Raw genomic sequence first — 19569 nt, 5'->3', positions numbered from 1 at the left:
ATGGCACCCCTAGAGTGAGAAGGATTTTCTTGGAACGGAGTAGGGACAGTGGAGGATTAGCGCTACCCAATCTTTCCGGATACTACTGGGCGGCGAACGCATCGATGGTGCGCAAGTGGGTGATGGAGGGGGAGGGGGCAGCTTGGAAACGTATGGAGAGGGCGTCCTGCGGCAATACAAGCCTGGGGGCGCTAGTAACGGCACCATGGCCGCTCCCCCCCACAAGGTATACCACGAGTCCGGTAGTGGTGGCCACCCTTAAAATCTGGGGGCAGTGGAGGCGACACAGGGGGGAAGTGGTGGGTCTGATGGCGGCGCCACTGAGAGGGAACCACAGATTTGTCCCGGGGAACACTGGCGGGGGATTCCAGAGCTGGCACAGGGCGGGCATCAGGCAACTGAGGGACATGTTCATAGAGGGGAGGTTTGCGAGCCTGGGAGAGCTGGAGGAGAAATTTGAGCTCCCCCCGGGGAACACGTTTAGATACCTGCAGGTGAAGGCATTTGCCAGACGACAGGTGGAAGGATTTCCCTTGCTTCACGATAGAGGGGTGAGTGATAGGGTGCTGTCAGGGGTCTGGGTCGGAGAAGGGAAGGTCTCGGACATCTACAAAATAATGCAGGAGGTGGAGGAGGTATCGATAGAGGAGCTGAAAGACAAGTGGGAAGCGGAGCTGGGAGAGCAGATAGAAGATGGGACATGGGCGGATGCCTTAGAGAGGGTCAATTCGTCGTCGTCGTGCGCAAGGTTGGGCCTCATCCAATTTAAGGTGCTGCACAGAGCCCATATGACGGGGACTAGGATGAGTCGGTTCTTCGGGGGTGAGGACAGGTGTGTTAGGTGTTCGGGAAGCCCTGCGAACCATGTACATATGTTCTGGATGTGCCCGGCACTGGAAGAGTTCTGGGAGGGGGTGGCGGGGACGGTATCGAGAGTGGTGGGAACCAGGGTCAAACCAGGGTGGGGGCTAGCGATTTTTGGGGTTGGGGTGGAGCCAGGAGTACAGGAGGCAGGGGAGGCCGGAATATTGGCCTTTGCGTCCTTGGTAGCTCGGAGAAGGATCTTGATTCAGTGGAGGGACACAAGGCCACCAAGTGTTAACACCTGGTTAAACGACATGGCAAGCTTCATCCAATTGGAAAGAATCAAATTCGCCCTGAGAGGGTCGGTACAGGGGTTCTTCCGGCGGTGGCAGCCCTTCCTTGACTTTCTGGATCAGAGATAGGAACTGGAGGCCGAAACAGCAGCAACCCGGGGAGAAAGGGGGGGGGAAGGGAGGGGGGGGGGGGGATAGCAACGAAGGGAGCACGTCAGCGGGGAGTCGCGGGCAATGACTGCCCGAGGCCATCGGCAGAAAGGGAGAAACGGTTTGGTTGCTAGACTGGTAGCGCGGGGGGGGGGGGGGGGGGGGGGGGGGGGGGGTGCGCGGGGGGGAGGGCGGGGGGAGGATTTTCCAGGGGGGATTTGTTGTGTTATAATTTAAAATGTAGTAGGGGTAAATGTTGTATCGAAAAATTTCAATAAAATTATTTAAAAAAAAAAAAAAAAAAAAAAAAAATAATTGCCTAATTACGTGCTAGCTATGATCTCATTGAGTGGCGGAACAGGCTCGAGGGCTGAATGGTTGTCTGCCATTCCTGTGTATTTACTGAACTCTGACGCGAGTTAACTGCAGTGTGTTTGAAACTGCAGCCTAAAGTCACACAGCACATAACCCGTTAGAAACCAGGGGTTCGGGGGATAGGCAGGGGAATGGCACTAAGGTTTGGAGAGGTGGTGCAGGCACAAAGGGGCCAAATGGCCTCCTTTTACACCGTGATGACGTAACGATTGTGATGAGCACTCGGAGGTGATTTGGTTGGCTCTTTTCCTTTGTCTCAAGCACATGTGAAACCTACTTGTTTTGGGTTATGCCCACTGATGTGTCCCTCCCTCGGTTGCTGTGCTGGAGATGCTGACAGCACGTGCTGTGAAAGGTTCTTCTAAAGAAGGGTCTTTGATGGCAGGCTCTTTGTGGTTCACTTCATCGAACGCTCCGCTGCCGACAAAGTTATTTCACTCCAAGCACCGCCCGCGCTTTCATCCGGAGTACACTGACTCCCGGTCTAACCTCGAATTTAAAATTCCCACCAAATCTCTCAATGCTTTCCCTACCTCTGTAACCTCCAGCAGCTCTGCGCTGCTGCAATTCTGGCCTCGGGGAAACACCCATGATCCACTGTCGGTGGTTCTGCCTCAGCGGCCTGGGCCTTGCGTTCTGGAATCTCCGCCCTCACCTCTCCCTCCCCTTTGAGATGACTCCCCGCAACCCGCCTCTGACAAAGCTCTCGGTCCCCGGTCCGAATTAATCCTTGTACGGCTCTGTGCCAAATTGTGTCTAATTAACTGGCCTGTCCCGCACCGTGGGACGTTTCGCAATGGTAAAGACGCTTCACAAATACCCGTTGTTGCTGCTGCTAGATCTGCTGCAATAATGTTTGCCCGAAGCTAAAGGCAGGACATTGCTGACTTTCCACAATATGTTTTCTCTCCAGCCTGGCAGTACGGGGACAGTTTTTGGTGCCCAGCCCGCTTCAGGTGGATTTTTTAGCGGACTGGGAAGGAAGCTGAGCATGGACGGAAGCTCCAGGAATCCGTTTGGACAGATGAACTTTGGATCAACTGAGGCTGCTAGTGAGTTCCGACAGAATTTATTTTTGGAATGGTGGTCTTCGGGAGATGAGTGGTATTCCCGGCCCGGGAATTGCTCAGACAAGGGAGCCGCGCCCAAAAATGGACCGGTTTGTGTTTGAAAGCAACAAAATTTGTCGCTCCCCACCCTCGGCACGTAGTTGCTTCACAAGACCGTGAGCAGAGACCAGGCTTGTGGCAAGGGTGAAAGTGGGAAGGTTTCTGATACCAACTGGGTTCTGGACCCAGTTGATAGCCCAGATCAAAAGCAATGAATTGTAGGATCCTGATTTCCTGTTCCAGCTGAGGGGTAGATTCCCAAGGGGAAATGTCCTGAAATGTCAGCCCTAGCTCAATGGGTAACACTCACCTGTGGTGTGTGTGTGTGGTGTGGTGTGTGGGTGTGGTGTGGTGTGGTGTGTGGGTGTGGGTGTGGTGTGTGTGGGGGTGTGGTGTGTGGGGGTGTGTGGGTGTGGTGTGTGGTGTGGTGTGTGGGTGTGGTGTATGTGTGGGTGTTTTTAAATTGTTCTAATTTTCAAATGATCCAAAACCTTTTATGAATACTTGGGGATCCCAGGTTGAAACCACTACCGCATACGGTCGAAAGTTCCGTCTGTCTGATGAGACATTAAATTGAGACCCACCCTTGAATAGGTTTGGGGGGGAAAAAATCCCTGTGGTACTATTTGAAAGAAAAGCAAGGGGATTGGTTACTGCTGAATTCCGGGCCAATATTTGCCCCTCAACCAACATTATTAAATCATTTACCTGGGCCTGGCTTTGTGTGAGCTTGCAGGGCACAAATTGGCTGCCTGCGTTACAGCAGTGACCACATTTCCGGACACCTGAGACGGGATTCTCCGACCACCCGTTAGCAGCGGCCCCACCACCCGCCGATTCTCCAGGCCCCGATGCGCCGACCGGCTGTCCATATTTGGCCAGTCCCACCGGCGTGAATCACTCAACACGCATACCAGGTTTTTGGGGGGGGGGGGGGGAACGGTGGCCCGGCCCGCGATCAGGGCCCACTGATCTGCGGGCGAGCTTGTTCCGTGGGGGCACTTCTTCCTTCCGCCCCGGACCCCTGTAGGGCTCCGCCATTTTGCCCGGGGGCCAGTGCGGAGAAGAGAACACCCCACCTTCATGCATGAGAATACGCCGGCAGGTCAGCGCTTGCACGGAATCACGGCGACGGTTCCACGCATGCGCGAACTTGTGGCAGCTCTCCGGTGTCAACTTAGCCCCTTAGACAGGTGAGAATTCCTCACCTTCGGGGGGGCCGTAGATGCCGGAGTTGTTGGCGCCGGTTTTCCTGCCGCCATGGGCACTTAGTCCCCAGAAGGGCGGATCCCGGCCCTGATAAAGTTTCTTCAGAAATATAAGTCTGTTGTTTTACTGGTGGAATAGCTTGATCTTGCCTCATGTTCTGTTTGGACTGGAGTATGGCCAGCATCTGTACATTGGCTTAACAACTAGCCCTTTCTGGCCTTATGCTGGGGCTGTTTTACTGGCATCCATTTATGTTCGGTGATAGAGGCCTCGCTTATTGACCTGTTTCATGAGGAGCAGTAACGGTTACTGAGTCACTCAACAAGAATCGGTGCTACTGCCCATCACCACGAACGCAAGAAAAGATAGTCTGGCAGATGCCAAAACGAGCAATGCAATACCAAAAAAACTGAAAAGACCTGACCAAATAACTCCTAATGATGTCTGTAAAGTGCTCTATTCCCCATGGTCCCCAAAGATCACAGCAGTTTCCAAAGACACTGCATGATCCACTTCCTCCAATGTGCGGCTGCATTTCAGCCCCACACTGATGATCCTTGACTGAATGGATGGCCTTGTAAGTTAGCCCTCAAAATAAACAAATTTACAGGTAGAATATTTGTATATACTCTTTATTAGTGGGCTTACATTAACACTGCAATGAAGTTACTGTGAAAAGCCCCTCGTCGCCACATTCCGGCGCCTGTTCGGGTACACGGAGGGAGAATTCAGAATGTCCAATTCACCTAACAGCACGTCTTTCGGGACTTGTGGGAGGAAACCGGAGCACCCGGAGGAAACCCACGCGGACACGGGGAGAACGTGCAGACTCCGCACAGACAGTGACCCAAGCCGGGAATTGAACCTGGGTCCCTGGCGCTGTGAAGCAACAGTGCTAACCACCGTGCTAACATGCTGCCGGCGAAGTATAAGATAACAATTAAAAATTTCAGTATAATACAGTTGTACAGAGCCAAACCTTGTGCCTTTTTACCTGAGATTCCACCCACTCTGCAGTGGGCCTGACCTAACTGCTGACGTCAGCGATTCTGCAAATTATTTCCAACGTTTTATTTTGTTGTTGGAGCGTTGCCCTGGTCTTCCATTTCACATCCCTGACAGTTTCAGTATTATGCATCCTGATTGTTCTGTCAATTAAATCCTACGGCCGAAGCCAGTTCACACACTCCTGTGCGGGTGTTAATTTTCTGTCAGCATAGGTTGTATTCTTTTTGACAGGTGTCACCTTCCAATCTGCTCTTTGCGTTTATGTATCAATACAAAATGACATAGGCTGGCGCAGTGGTTAGCACTGCTGCCTCACGGCGCTGAGGGCCCAGGTTCGATCCTGGCCCCGGGTCACTGTCCGTGTGGAGTTTGCACATTCTCCCCGTGTCTGCGTGGGTTTCGCCCCCACACCCCAAAAAGAGGTGGATTGGCCACGCTAAATTGCCCCTTAATTGGAAAGATAGAATTGCGTACTCTAGATTTTCAATGCAATGACTCACTGCGATCGACCCATCATAAAATGACAGTCCTCCCCTGTAGCCTTGTGTAATTGAAAGATGAATAATTCACAAGATTCCATCCATACACCTACTCGCACCTACAAACCGCCAGGGTCTTGTTCGGGGGCCTGTCCACATCAAAGGGACAATCAAAGGATATGCCAGCAGTTACGTTAGTGGACTAATAATCCAGAGGCCTTGGTGAATGATTATGAGACTGGAGTTCAAATCCCGCCATGGCTGGTAATCCAGAATACAAAATCTACCGTCCGTAATGATGATCATGAAACGACCCATTTGAGTAAAAACGTTCACTCTTTCGGGAAGGAAACCTGCCATTCAGTCAGCCCTTTACATGCCTATGTGATCAATGTAGGAATTACTGATCTATTGTATGATATGTATTGGGTACAATAAGGGTTAAAAGCCGGAGTTAGTGTGTGTATGACTGCTGCAATCATGTTTTTAAAATCCTGGTTTGAAATGCAGCTAAGCTTTTTGGAGCAATTAAAACATCATAAAAGTTTGGACTAATGGACTTTTATTGATATTAAGAGGGTTTTCTGTGGGGTAATCAGAGGCACTGGGTTCAGTTTAGTGAGATGATGTAGTTACTGGGAGGAGTCCGTGGTAAAAGCAGTCGGGTATTGAGGTTTTCTGGGTTAGTTTTTGGTCGGAAGGGAAGCCGTGCAGGTTTTCTGAAGAAATACACCCAGTAGTTTGGCATTATTCTTTTTTTTCTAAATTTAGTGTCTCCAATTCATTTTTTCCAATTAAGGGGCAATTTAGCGTGGCCAATCCAACTAATCTGCTTGTCTTTGGGTTGTGGGGGTGAAACCCACGCAAACACGGGGAGAATGTGAAAACTCCACACGGACAGTGACCCAGAGCCAGGATCGAATCTGGGACCTTGGCGCCGTGAGGCAACCGTGCTAACCACTTGCGCCACCGTGCTGCCCTGTTCAGCATTATTCTGACAGGGGGGTCAGGTCTCTTTCTTTCAAGCAGTCTCAAAAGATCTCTCTTTCGCAAAGCGGAGTATCTAAGACATCTCTTTGCAGTAAGTGTTCCTGAGTGCTAACTGTATTTAAAAGTGGATTGAGACCTGAGACAGGTTTGTTGTTTGAGTGGGAATAAAGATAGCAGTTTAGGGTTATGGTATCACTATTGATTATCATTGTTTAAGAGCTGAGCTATTTTCTTGTGTGATGCTCAAGGCATTTTAATCCTGCGTTAGCAATAAAGTTTGCTTCAAGATAACATTTCCCTATTTGTGCATGAAATCACTCCTTTCCTCATAGTCTTACAAAATTAAAATAAAATATTGGGATCTGTTCAGTCTCCTGGCCACTGCTGGGGTCTGATCTGGGATCGTAATAACTACATACCCACAGCAATTTGGTTGACTCTTTTTTTTAGAAAATATTTTATTGAGGCATTTATAATTTTAACGCTTTTCAACAATAACATCCAACAGAAGACACAATGAAATAACCTTCATTTCCCCCCAAACGCGAATCCCAAAACACACCACCGGCCCTCCCGCCATTGCTTTTTCCACCCCTATTTGTCACATGGCTCGGACACGCCCAGAACATGTGTACATGATTGGCAGGACATCCCACCCACATCGGCCACACCTGTCTTCCACCTCCTCAAAGAACCTGCTCATCCGGGCCTTGTGAGCCCTGTGGACCATCTTGATATGATCAGGCTGAGCCTGGCGCACGACGAGGACACGTTAACTCTCCGCAGGGCCTCCTCCCAGACTCCAACTCCCCACCCCCTCCAACTCTTCTTTCCACTTTCTCTTCACCTCCCCTATTGGGCTCCCTCCCACTCTCATCAGTTCCTTCCCCTCCCCAACTCCTGTTCTTGACGTCATATTATCTTGTAGCCCCCTTTGCGGGAGGTGTGGACGGATCAAGACCTGCTTCCAAACAAAATCCCTCACTTGCCAGAACCCGTTCCCACCTGGCAACTCAAACTCCTCCTCCAAACTCGGAAAACTCTCATCAATAAATAGATTCCCCAAATCTCTCGATTCCTGCCTGCTGTCACCTCCGAAAGCCCCTGTCCAGCTCCCCCTGGAGCGAACCGATGGCTATCGCATATCGGTGCCCACACCAACGCTCCCTCCAAACCGCCGTGCTGCCTCCACTCTCCCCACATCCTCAGGGCTACCGGTGCAGACTCAATGGGCCAAATGGCCTCCTTCACTGTAAATTCTATGATAATCTATGACAAAGGTTCGGCACAACGTCGTGGGCCGAAGGGCCTGTTCTGTGCTGTATTTTTCTATGTTCTATTACCAGGCTTCTGGAGTACCAAGATGGCGAGAACGGTGCCGTTAACAATGCCCGCCACTTGTGCCCTTACAGGATGTCGCCTGCAATTTGGTTGATTCTCAATTGCCCTCTGGGAAAAAAAATCTTGCGGCCTCTCAGTTGTATTCACCACTTTCTCAAAGGCAACTCGAGGCGGGCAGTAAATGCTGGCACCCACATCCTTTGTGAGTCAATTTTTAAAAAAAATACTGCTAATGAGATCAATTCCAATTCCAAACTACCGGACACAATTAAATTAAAGATAACTCAACATTTGATTCTTTAACATCCCTGTTGGGGAGTGCAGTGTGGAGTATGTTTTAAGTCGGAGGACCTTCTGGATCAGCTCCTAGCCAGTGCCCTCAGGATGGGCACAGCCTGAGAGTTATCTGCCCCTCTTCAGCCGTGTTTCCCATGCCTGGGTGGTCTTGGGGAGAGTGATCATTGGAGCCTCTGCTTACGTCGACTCTGTGGCAGTGTGCCCAGTTAGATTTATTTGGTGCCCGTCCCATCGTCCTTCACAGGTGAATGATTCCATGATTTGAATCTCTTGGAACACCGCTGTTTTACCGTTCAAACTCTTCCAGCAGCTCTGATTGCCTTTCAGTTAATGAACGGCAAGACCGTGCTCCGGATTAGCTGTAATTCATTTGGGATTCCGACAGGACAATGATCAGGAGTAAACTGAGCTTTCTTTAACCTGTGGTCACTTCCCAGTTTCATTTGGGTCAGGAAATTGTCCCACTGTATTTTTTTTGCAGCCAAAATTGGAATACCGTTTCCCCACTGTACAGACTTTGGTGATATTGGTTAACGGGGTAATAAATAGGATCAGGCTGGGCGAGATTAATCTGCTCCATCATTCAGTGCCAGGACACTGGGACACCTCTCAGTATAATTCTTTGACTATTTTAGCATCCACTTGAAGCATTGGAATAAGCAGAAGGGTCTCTGTTGGATCTATCAGTGGCTCTGAGCAGGCACCACTCTTGAATAATGCACTGGAGTGTCACCTGACATAATGCTCCATCCCTCAGGGGCAAGAGCGATATCACTTTATTTTTGTTACCTGTTCTCTGGATGTCACTGCTGGCAGAGCCACATTTATTGGCTGTCCTTGGTTGCCCTGAGAACGTGACTGGTCTTTTCCTCCAACTCCTGCAGTCCGGTGCTGGCTGGCATTATTTGGCAGGGGAATTCTAGGATTTCCACCCCATTGAGAATCCGGAAAGGTGGGCAAATTGTGGGCCATGGTGTTCCCAGATATTTGCCTCCCCTGTCCTCCTTTGGCGATTAGGGTCATGGAAATGGGCTGAGCCAAGTCCTGATGCATTTTGGATTTGGTGTGAGTTTAAAATCATATAGTTCAGAAGGAGACCATTCGGCCCACTCTGCCTCTGCTGGCTTATCAATCGGTTCCACTTACCTCGTTGCCCTGGGAACTACTTCTTGGAAGCTCCTTCATTAGACACAGGAGCAGAATTAGGCCACTCAGCCCATCGAGCCTGCTCCGCCATTCAATCATGGCTGATATTTTTCTCATCCCCATTCTCCTGCCTTCTCCCCATAACCCCTGATCCCCTTATTAATCAAGAACCTATCTATCTCTGTCTTAAAGGCACTCAGTGATTTGGCCTCCACAGCCTCCTGCGGCAAAGAGTTCCACAGATTCAACACCCTCTGGCAGATGAAATTCCTCCTCATCTCAGTTTTAAAGGATCGCCCTGTTAGTCTGAGATGGTGTCCTCTAGTTCTAGTTTTTCCTACAAGTGGAAATAAAACCAGTAGAACTGAATATTCTGAAACTTCATTGTTAGAATTGTATCTGTTAAATCATAGATCAAGTTGTTTGGGAAAACAGTGGAGAGTAGGACACTAGTCATTAAAGAAGCAGCATAAACTACAAGGGTAGGACTGGATTTAAGGGACTAAATGCCCCTTAACGATCTGGCCCTTTGATCCAGCCCTGTTTAACCAGGTTATTGAGAGGTTTATTATGAGGTGTAATTTTCCTGGTGAGGAGCCCTTTCCCATCAGGAGCTGAATTCAGACACTGGTTGTGTTCCCCTTCTCGGTTTCACATTTATTGGCCAAAACATCGTACCTGGTGGGAATATATTTGTACATACTTTGGAATCGGGAATTGTCAAAATGCAGGTAGGCGGTGAGTGGTTCTGTAGAAAGGGCTTTAAACTAAAAAGTGTGTGTGGGTGAGGGTGGGGGGGGGTGGGTGTGTGGGTGAGGGTGGGGGGGTGGGTGTGGGTGAGGGTGGGGGGGGGTGTAGAATTTAAAAATCCAAGTTAAAGGAAAAGGTAAAAGTGCAGGTTAAGAACGAGGGCTTTAAACTAGTTAAGGGAGACGAGGGCTCATGAGAGATTAGTAAAGTGTCCAGAATATGTAATAAAACAGAGAGTATAGAAGGTGGCAAGAATCTAATTTCAGGTAGAGCAAAAAAGGGGACAAATATGAGAAGGAAGGTTGTCATTGCAGGACTGAGGGTGTTGTACCTAAATGCGCGCAGTATATATAAAACAAGGTAAATGAGCTTGTTGCGCACATTGAAATTGGCCGGTACGATGTGGGCATCACAGAGACGTGGCTGCAAGGGGATCAGGGCTGGGATCTAAATTCCCATGGATATGTGTCTATCGAAAGGACAGGCAGATGGGCAAAGGGGGCGGGGTTGCATTGTTAGTAAAGAATGAAATTAAATCGATTACAAGAAGCGATATAGGGTCGGAAGACATAGAATCAGTATGGGTAGAGTTGAGGAATTGCAAAGGAGAAAAGACCCTGACGGGAGTTGTGTACAGGTCCCATGGCAGTCGTCAGGATGTGGGGCAGAAAATAAATCAGGAGATAGAAAAGGCAGATAAGAAAAGCAATATTTCAATAATCATGGGAGACTTCAATATGCAGGTGGACTGGGAAAACCAGGTTGGTAGCGGATCCCAAGAAAATAAATTTGTGGAATGTCTAAGATTTATTTGGAGCAACGTGACAGAGCCGACTAGGAAAAAGGCAATTCTGGATTTGGTGACGTGTAATGAGGCAGACCTGATTAGGGAATTTAAGGTGGATCAACCCTGAGGGGGCAGTGACCACAATATGATAGAATTTACCCTGCAGTTTGAGAGGGAGAAGCTGCAATCAGATGTAACGGTGTTACAGTTGAGTAAAGGTAACTACAAAGACATGAGGGAGGAGCTGGCCAGAGTTGATTGAGAGGGGAGCCTAGCAGGGAAGACTGGAACAGCAATGGCAGCAGTTTTGGGAGGCACAACAGAAATTCATCCCAAGGAGGAGGAAACTTGCTAAGGGGAGGACAAGGCATCCACGGCTAACCAGCAAAATCAAGGACAGCATAAAAGATAAGCATGCAAGGTGGCAAGGATTAGTGGGAAGCCAGAGGATTGGGTAGCTTTTAAAAGCAAGCAAAAGACTGCTAAAAAAGCAATAAGGGTGAGGGAGAAAATGAAATGAGTGTAAGCTAGCGAATAATACAAAAGAAGATAAAAGGAGTATGTTTCAATATATAAAAATAGAAGCGAGCTAATAATATAAAAGGAGATAAAAACGAATTTTTTTCACAATATAAAAGGTAAGAGAGAGACAAGAGTAGACATTGGACTACCAGAAAATGAGGCTGGAGAAGTAGTAATAGGAAACAAAGAAGTGGCAGAGGAACTGAATAGTCACTTTGCTTCAGTCTTCACCGTGCAAGACACCAGTGGGATGCCAGAACTTCAGGAGAACCAGGGGCAGAGGTGAGTGTTGTGGCCATCACTAAGGTGAAGGTTCTGGGGAAACAAAGGTATGTAGGTGGGTAAATCACCTGGTACGATGGACGACACCCCAGGGTTCTAATGGAGGGAGCTGAGGAAATTGTGGAGGAATTTGTGGTGATCGCTCAGGAATCACTGGAGACAGGGAGGCTCTCAGAGGACTGGAAAATGGCTATTGTACGCCCCTGTTTAAGAAGGGATGGAGGCAGAAGACGGGAAATTATAGGCCGGTTAGCCTGACTTCGGTCATTGGTAAGATTTTAGAGTCCATTATTAAAGATGAGAGCGCGGAGTACTTGGAAGTGCATGATAAAATAGAACTGAGTCAGCACGGCTTTGTCAAAGGGAGGTCACGTCTGACAAATCTGTTAGTGCTTTGAGGAGCTAACAAGGAAGTTAGACAAAGGAGAACCAGTGGATGTGATTTATTTAAATTTCCAGGAGACCTTTGACATGATTTTCTTTTATTTGTTCATGGGACGTGGTCGTTGCCCTTGAGGGGGGCAGTTAAGAGTCAACCACATTGCTGTGGGTCTGGTGTCACATGTAGGCCAGACCAGGTAAGGATGACCGATTTCCTTCCCTAAAAGACATTAGTGAACCAGATGAGTTTTTACAACAATTGGCAATGGTTTCATGGTCACCGCTAGACTTAATTCCAGACTCTTATTGAATTCAAATTTCACCATCTGCAATGGCAGGATTTGAACCTGGGACCCCAGAGTACTTTGGGTCTCTGGATTACCAGTCCAGTGTCAAAACCTGTACGCCACCGTGTCCCTGTATAGGCAGCTGTTAAATAAGTTAAGAGCCCATGGTGTTACGGGTTAGATCCTTGAATGGATAGAGGATTGGCTGACTGGCAGAAGCCCCAGAGTGGGGATAAAGGGGTCTTTTTCAGGATGGCAGCTGGTGACTAGTGGTGTGCCTCAGGGGTCTGTGCTGGGACCACAACTTTTCACAATATACATTAATGATCTAACAGAAGGAACTGAAGGCACTATTGCTAAGTTTGCAGATGATACAAAGATCTGTAGAGGGACAGGTAGTATTGAGGAAGCAAGGGGGCTGCAGATGGACTTGGACAGGCTCGGAGAGTGGGCAATGAAGTGGCAGATGGAATACAATGTGGAAAAGTGAGAGGTTATGCACTTTGGTAGGAAGAATGGAGGGATTGACTATTTTCTAAATTCACAGTAACTTCATTGCAGTGTTAATGTAAGCCTACTTGTGACAATAAAGATTATTAAATCAGAAGCACAAAGGGACTTGGGAGTCCTTGTTCGTGATTCTCTAAAGGCTAACGTGCAAGTTCAGTCGGCAGTTAGGAAGGCAAATGCAATATTAGCATTGATGTCGAGAGGGGTAGAATACAAGATTGGGGTGTACTTCTGAGGCTGTATAAAGATCTGGTCAGACCCCATTTGGAGTATTGTGGGCTGTTTTGGGCCCCGTATCTAAGGCAGGATGTGCTGGCCTTGGAAAGGGTCCAGAGGAGGTTCACAAGAATGAAGAGCGGTTGAGGACTCTGGGTCTGTACTCGTTGGAGTTTAGAAGGATGAGGGGAGACCCTATTGAAACTTACAGGATACTGCGTGGCCTGGATAGAGTGGATGTGGAGAAGATGTTTCCACTAGTAAAAAAAAAAACTAGAACCAGAGGACACAATCTCAGACTGAAGGGACGATCCTTTAAAACTGATATGAGGAGGAATTTCTTCAGCCAGAGGGTGGTGAATCTGTGGAACTCTTTGCCACAGAAGGTTGTGGAGCCCAAATGTGTCTTTAAGACAGGTAGATAGTTTCTTTTTTTTTAATATAAATTTAGCATACTACCCAATTGTTTTTTTTTTCCAATTAAAGGGCAATTTAATGTGGCCAATCCACCTAATCTTTGGATTGTGGGGGTGAAACCTACGCAGACACAGGAGAATGTGCAAACTCCACACAGTGACCCAGGGCTGGGATCGAACCTTGGCGCCGTAGGCAGAGATAGATCGGTTCCTGATCAATAAGGGGATCAGCGGTTATGGGGAGAAGGTAGGAGAATGGGGATAAGAAACACATCAGCCATGATCCAATGGCGGAGCAGACTCGATGAGCTGAATGGCCTAATTCTGCTCCTGTGTCTTATGGTTCGAGTAGCTTAATTTAACTGTTACAAGACAAAAGATAAACAGATTTTTGTCTTGAGGTGGGCTATTTATAGGAGTGAGCAGTAGTCATAATCGCTATACTGGGCAGCTTCACCTAGCAGTCCTTTGAGAAACTCTTGAGATGGTGCAATGTTGCTGTAGCCCTTTGGTCAGTTAGCTGTGATGTCTTGTGACACAGCCCAAAACCAGACTATCGGCTCCTGACAGTAGGGTGTACACAGTTTAGGTGAGAAAAACCAATCTAGGTAATCTATATCTGTTAACGGTGGTCATTTGCGCATGAACTGGGTCAATGAGTTTAAAGTTCACATCAGTGTTTAATTGAGCGTAACTATGCAGGTTGTGGAAGTGCTCTGTAAATGGAGGTTTGAGGATTTAACAGAAACCGGTTGTTGGGTCAAACTGGTCTATGTCGGTGTGTTTATGCTCCACGTGAGCTTCCTCCCAGCCTCCCTTAGTCTAACCCTTATTGTGCATTCTTTTCTCCCTCGTGTGTTTATGTAACTTCCCCTTGTATGCGTCACAAAAAGCTGCCGGGCAGGCTTTTATGTCCGTGCCTTGTGAGGGTTTCTAAAATGAATACGTGCACTAGGGGATAGCCGACGATCAGCCATCTGCCCGAGTCGGCATTGTAATCCATCAGAGCGCAGAGAACAAACCTCTGCATTTGTGAGGAACATTAACTGTGGCTCAGTAAGCCCTTGAGCACAGAGAGAGAGAGAAAGCCCTTGCATCTCACACCATCGAGAGAAGTGCCTTGGATTTGTCAGAAAGGGTGCTGTGAGGTGATGGCTGCACTAATCTTTAGGGAGCGCAATTCAGATTATTTCACATCAGTGAATGTTGATGATTGGCAAAGTGGCCTTTTTCTTAAAAGCTTTGATTCAGTATTTCCTTGACATGACCCAATAAGCACCGTCTGCAGTGCTGTCTTGTGAAGTTGTGTCTTGTGACATTGAGGTAAAAGAGAGAGCTTGGAATTTATGAAATACCTGTCACGTCCTCTGCATGTTTAGAAGCACTCTGCAGCTGCTTTATGACAGGTTCCCATCATCGTTTTGTTGGCCATCGTGAGGAGCTAGTCGGTGCACAGTAATCTTGCATCGCAATAATGACTAACATTCTGAAGCACGTCATTAGCTACAAAGCACTTTGGGCGTGCTATGAGTTGACAAAAGGCACTAGGTAACTGCAAGTTCTTGCTATCTCATCATTCCACCAGTGGCAGCCGTGCTTTCTGGTGCCCAGGCCCCAAGTTCTGGAATTCTCTCCCTGTCTCTTTTCTTCCTTTGCGATTGTCCTTGAAACCTTTCCCGCATGCCCGAATGTCCTTATGTGATTCAGCCCAAGTGTTGTTGACTGCGTTCCTATGAAGCGTCATGGAACGTTTTTATAGTAGAAGTGGTGAATGTTAATGTCTTTTCAATTATATTGTTATAGAACTTACAGTGCAGAAGGAGGCCATTCGGCCCATCGAGTCTGCACCGGTTATGGTTAAGAGAAACAAGAATTGGAATTAATTTCAACACATGAATGGGGGATAGCTGGGACACTGGGTTCAATGGTGGGGGAGCTGTGGGACCGAACAACCTGCTCAAAGAAAAGCTCCTTGGTTTCGGCTTCACCACCAGCTTGGATTGTACTAACACTATAAGTTGCTGCTGTAGTAATGATTGAACAGTAAACATTGGCCAGGACACCATTGCTCTCCACCTGAGTTAGTGCAAACCTCTCGCGCTCTCTCTTTTGCTCTCTCTCTCTCTTGCTCCCTCTCTCTTCCTCTCGCTCGCTCTATCTCCCTCTCGCCCTCGGCCTCGCTCTCTCTCTCTCGCCCTCGCTCTCTCTCTCGCTCTCTCTCTCGCCCTCACTCTCTCTCAACCTCAGTCTCGCTCCCTCTTGCTCGCTCTTTCTCCTCTCGCCCTCACTCTCTCTCTCTCTCTCTCGCCCTCACCCGCTCTCTCTCTCTCTCGCCCTCACTCTCTCTCTCTCGCCCTCACTTCTCTCTCTCGCCCTCACTTCTCTCTCTCGCCCTCACTCTCTCTCTCTCGCCCTCCACTCTCTCTCTCTCGCCCTCACTCTCTCTCTCTCGCCCTCACTCTCTCTCTCTCGCCCTCACTCTCTCTCTCTCGCCCTCACTCTCTCTCTCTCGCCCTCGCTCTCTCTCTCTCGCCCTCGCTCTCTCTCTCGCCCTCGCTCTCTCTCGCCCTCGCTCTCTCTCTCGCCCTCTCTCTCTCTCGCCCTCCTCTCTCTCTCTTGCCCTCACTCTCTCTCGCCCTCACTCTCTCTCTCGCCCTCACTCTCTCTCTCTCGCCCTCACTCTCTCTCTCTCTCTCTCTCTCTCCCGCTCGCTCGCTCTCTCGCCCTCGCTCTCTCTCTCTCGCCCTCGCTCTCTCTCTCTCGCCCTCGCTCTCTCTCTCTCTCTCGCCCTCGCTCTCTCTCGCCCTCGCTCTCTCTCTCTCGCCCTCACTCTCTCTCTCTCGCCCTCACTCTCTCTCTCTCTCGCCCTCACTCTCTCTCTCGCCCTCACTCTCTCTCTCTCGCCCTCACTCTCTCTCTCTCGCCCTCTCTCTCTCTCTCTCTCCCTCACTCTCTCTCTCTCTCTCCCCGCTCGCTCACGCCCACGCCCTCGCTCTCTCTCTCGCCCTCGCTCTCTCTCTCTCTCGCCCTCGCTCTCTCTCTCTCGCCCTCGCTCTCTCTCTCTCGCCCTCGCTCTCTCTCTCTCGCCCTCGCTCTCTCTCTCTCGCCCTCGCTCTCTCTCTCTCGCCCTCCCTCTCTCTCTCTCGACCTTACTCTCTCCCTCTCGCCCTCACTCTCTCTCTCTCTCCCCTCACTCTCTCTCTCCCGCTCTCTCGCCCTCACTCTCTCTCTCTCGCCCTCACTCTCTCTCTCCTGACCTCACTCTCTCTCTCTCTCGCCCCTCACACTCTCTCTCTCTCGCCCTCACACTCTCTCTCAACCTCTCTCTCTCCCTCTTGCTCGCTCTTTCTCCCTCTCGCCCTCACTCTCTCTCACCCTCGCTCTTTCTCCCTCTCGCCCTCGTTCTCTCGTTCTCTCGCCCTCTCTCTCTCTCTCTCTCTCGCCCTCGCTCTCTTTCTCCCTCGCACTCGCTCTCCCTCTCGCCTTCACTCTCTCTCTCGCCCTCACTCTCTCTCTCTCTCTCTCTCGCTCTCTCTCACACCCTCGCTCTCTCTCACACCCTCGCTCTTTCTCCCTCTCGCCCTTTCTCCCTCTCGCCCTTTCTCCCTCTCGCCCTTTCTCCCTCTCGCCCTTTCTCCCTCTCGCCCTTTCTCCCTCTCGCCCTTTCTCCCTCTCGCCCTTTCTCCCTCTCGCCCTTTCTCCCTCTCGCCCTTTCTCCCTCTCGCCCTTTCTCCCTCTCGCCCTCTCTCTCTCTCACCCTCTCGCCGTGCACATCACAACATTTACTATACGTCAAAAATTACTTCACTGGCATGACTAATAAATCCATTGGGGAACTCGGTAGAAACCTCTTTACCCAGAGAATGGTGAGAATGTGGAACACACTCCCACAAGGAGTAGTTGAGGCGAATGACTTTTATGTCTATTGTGGAAAGCGAGATTGTCGAAAGGTTGTGTTTGCCGTGGAATCAGGTCCACTTTATATAATTTGCACTTGAGTGTAGGGAGCGTTCGCAAACTTTACTGGCAACTGAAATGAGGGCTTTGGTAAACTATGAAAGGTATAAATGGGTGAGTGAAATGGGCTGATGAGGTATTGCATTGTGAGCAAAGCAACTAGCATTTTTATAGCACGTTTTAATGTAGTAAACCACCCCAGGGGGCTTCACAATAAAGCTGGTTATCAGGCAGAAATTCAAGCGGTGTCAGGTAAGGGGATTTCCTGCCTGCTGATGGTAATTGGTCGATAGATTTAAGGTGCCTCTAAAAATCACAGCGGGTGGTATTCGAGGGTTTAGAGTGGGGGGGGGGGGTTTAGTTCCTGATCCAATAGGGAAGGTTGCACAAGAGGCCGGATTTGGAAAAATGTAGAGGGTTGTGGGTTCGGAGGAGGCTCCAGAGTCGGGCAGGAGTGAGATCGTGGAGGGATTTCCAAACCAGGAGGGGAATTTTAAATTTGTGGAGTTGCTGGGCTGGAGGCTTTCTGACTTCTAGGTGAGTGGGGTTTGGTGGGGGGGGTGCTAGCAAAACGAGGAATAGATGGATCAGAAGATTTCTGAGGCTTTCTCTTCTGCCTTTATCTATTGATATTTTACAACTTTGTAAAAGGCCTGGATAGAGTGGACGTGGAGAGGATGTTTCCACTTGTAGGAAAAACTAGAACCAGAAGGCACAACCTCCGACTAAAGGGACGATCCTTTAAAACAGAGATGAGGAGGAATTTCTTCAGCCAGAGGGTGGGTGAATCTGTGGAACTCTTTGCTGTAGAAGGCTGTGGAGGCCAATTCACTGAGTGTTTTAAGACAGTGATAGATACGTTCATGATTGATCAAAGGTTATGGGGAGAAGGCAGGAAAATGGGGATGAGAAAACATCAGACATGATTGAATGGCGGAGCAGACTCGATGGGCCGAATGGCCTAATTCTGCTTCTATGTCTTATGATGCTGTTATATTCCTCAAAATAGAGCAGGGGGTTTGCCCGATGTTCTGTCCAAAATCCCTCCCTCGGCCAACATGAATAAATTGTGTTTGAGGGACACTGCAGCGTGCAATTGGCCTGTATGTCAATACTCTATAAAACGCAGGCATGCAGCAGGATGTCCTGATATGGTGTAAGTGCAAGTTCTCGAATAAACATCCTGTGACCTCTCGAACGTTATACTTTGGCCTGTGATAATATTAATGGTGGTTAGCTGATACACTAAACGCTTGCAGACAATCCTGCATTTCTATAGCGTCCAGGTCTCAGGGTATTCCCAAAGTGCCTCAGAGCCCAATGAGTATCTTTGAGGTATGGTTGTTGTTGTAAATGCAGGGATTTGTAGCAACTGGTTTGCGCGCAGCAATCTCCCACAAAGAACAATGAGGCAATGGACTAGATAATGGGGGTGAAATTGGAGGGGTCGGGGACCCGTAACTGGCCTCCCGTCCAGCCTGCAACAGCAGCACCACCTCATCCCCCTCCAGTTCCCACCGTGCTGCTGGGTTCCACTGAAGTCGGTGGCACCAAATGTCAGATGGGGCCCAGAACAACAGGGATGTGAATGACGCTGAGGATGTAACTTTGCTGATGGGGGTGTCTGTTCTTCGCCAGGTGGGCAGAACCTGTTTGGAAACAGCGGTGCCAAGACGTTTGGGTTTGGCAGTGCCTCCTTTGGATCCGATCTGAAATCTGCCGGCTCGTTCACTGCCGGCTCCAGCGTCGCCAGCCAAGGATTTGGCAGCTTTACCACGCCCACGAAAGCCCCAGGTAACAAGATGGATTGCTCGGGAATTGACTGCGTAGAGTGGGTGATCCCGATCGGTAAAGGAAGGGTGGGGCCCTATGATGGGAACTGGCAGAGTGGGAAGTATTCTTGTGTGAAGATTGGGGCGATCGTCCTGGTTTCAGATTTGCCTGCCGATTTGTCAGTTGCCTGAACAAAATGGATTTATTTATTTATTTATATTTTAAAATTTAGTGTATCCAATTAATTTTTTTCAATTAAGGGGCAATTTAGCGTGGCCAATCCACCTACCCTGCACATTTTTGGGTTGTGGGGGCGCAACCCACCCAAACACGGGGAGAATGTGCAAACTCCACACAGGCAGTGACCCAGAGCCGGGATCGAACCTGGGACCTCGGCGCCGTGAGGCTGCAGGGCTAACCCACTGTGCCACCGTGCTGCCCTCAAATGGATTATTCATTGAATTATATCTGCTCAATTTGAAATGTA

The 19569-nt window shown here is 49.2% G+C and overlaps 1 protein-coding gene across 4 annotated transcripts in view; it reads left to right on the top strand.

The window, feature by feature from the left end:
- The window catches only part of nup214 (nucleoporin 214), a 138613-nt gene that overhangs the window by 106043 nt on the left and 13001 nt on the right, over positions 1–19569 (top strand). For all 4 annotated transcript variants that reach the window (XM_038781704.1, XM_038781703.1, XM_038781701.1 and 1 more), the window contains 2 exons: positions 2536–2674; positions 18948–19103. In XM_038781704.1, the coding sequence (XP_038637632.1) occupies positions 2536–2674; positions 18948–19103 (295 nt within the window). The remainder of the gene's footprint in view (positions 1–2535; positions 2675–18947; positions 19104–19569) is intronic.

Source organism: Scyliorhinus canicula, chromosome 21, assembly GCF_902713615.1.
Source record: "Scyliorhinus canicula chromosome 21, sScyCan1.1, whole genome shotgun sequence".
Lineage (NCBI taxonomy): Eukaryota > Metazoa > Chordata > Chondrichthyes > Carcharhiniformes > Scyliorhinidae > Scyliorhinus > Scyliorhinus canicula.
This window is presented reverse-complemented; position numbering and strand designations above follow the sequence as displayed.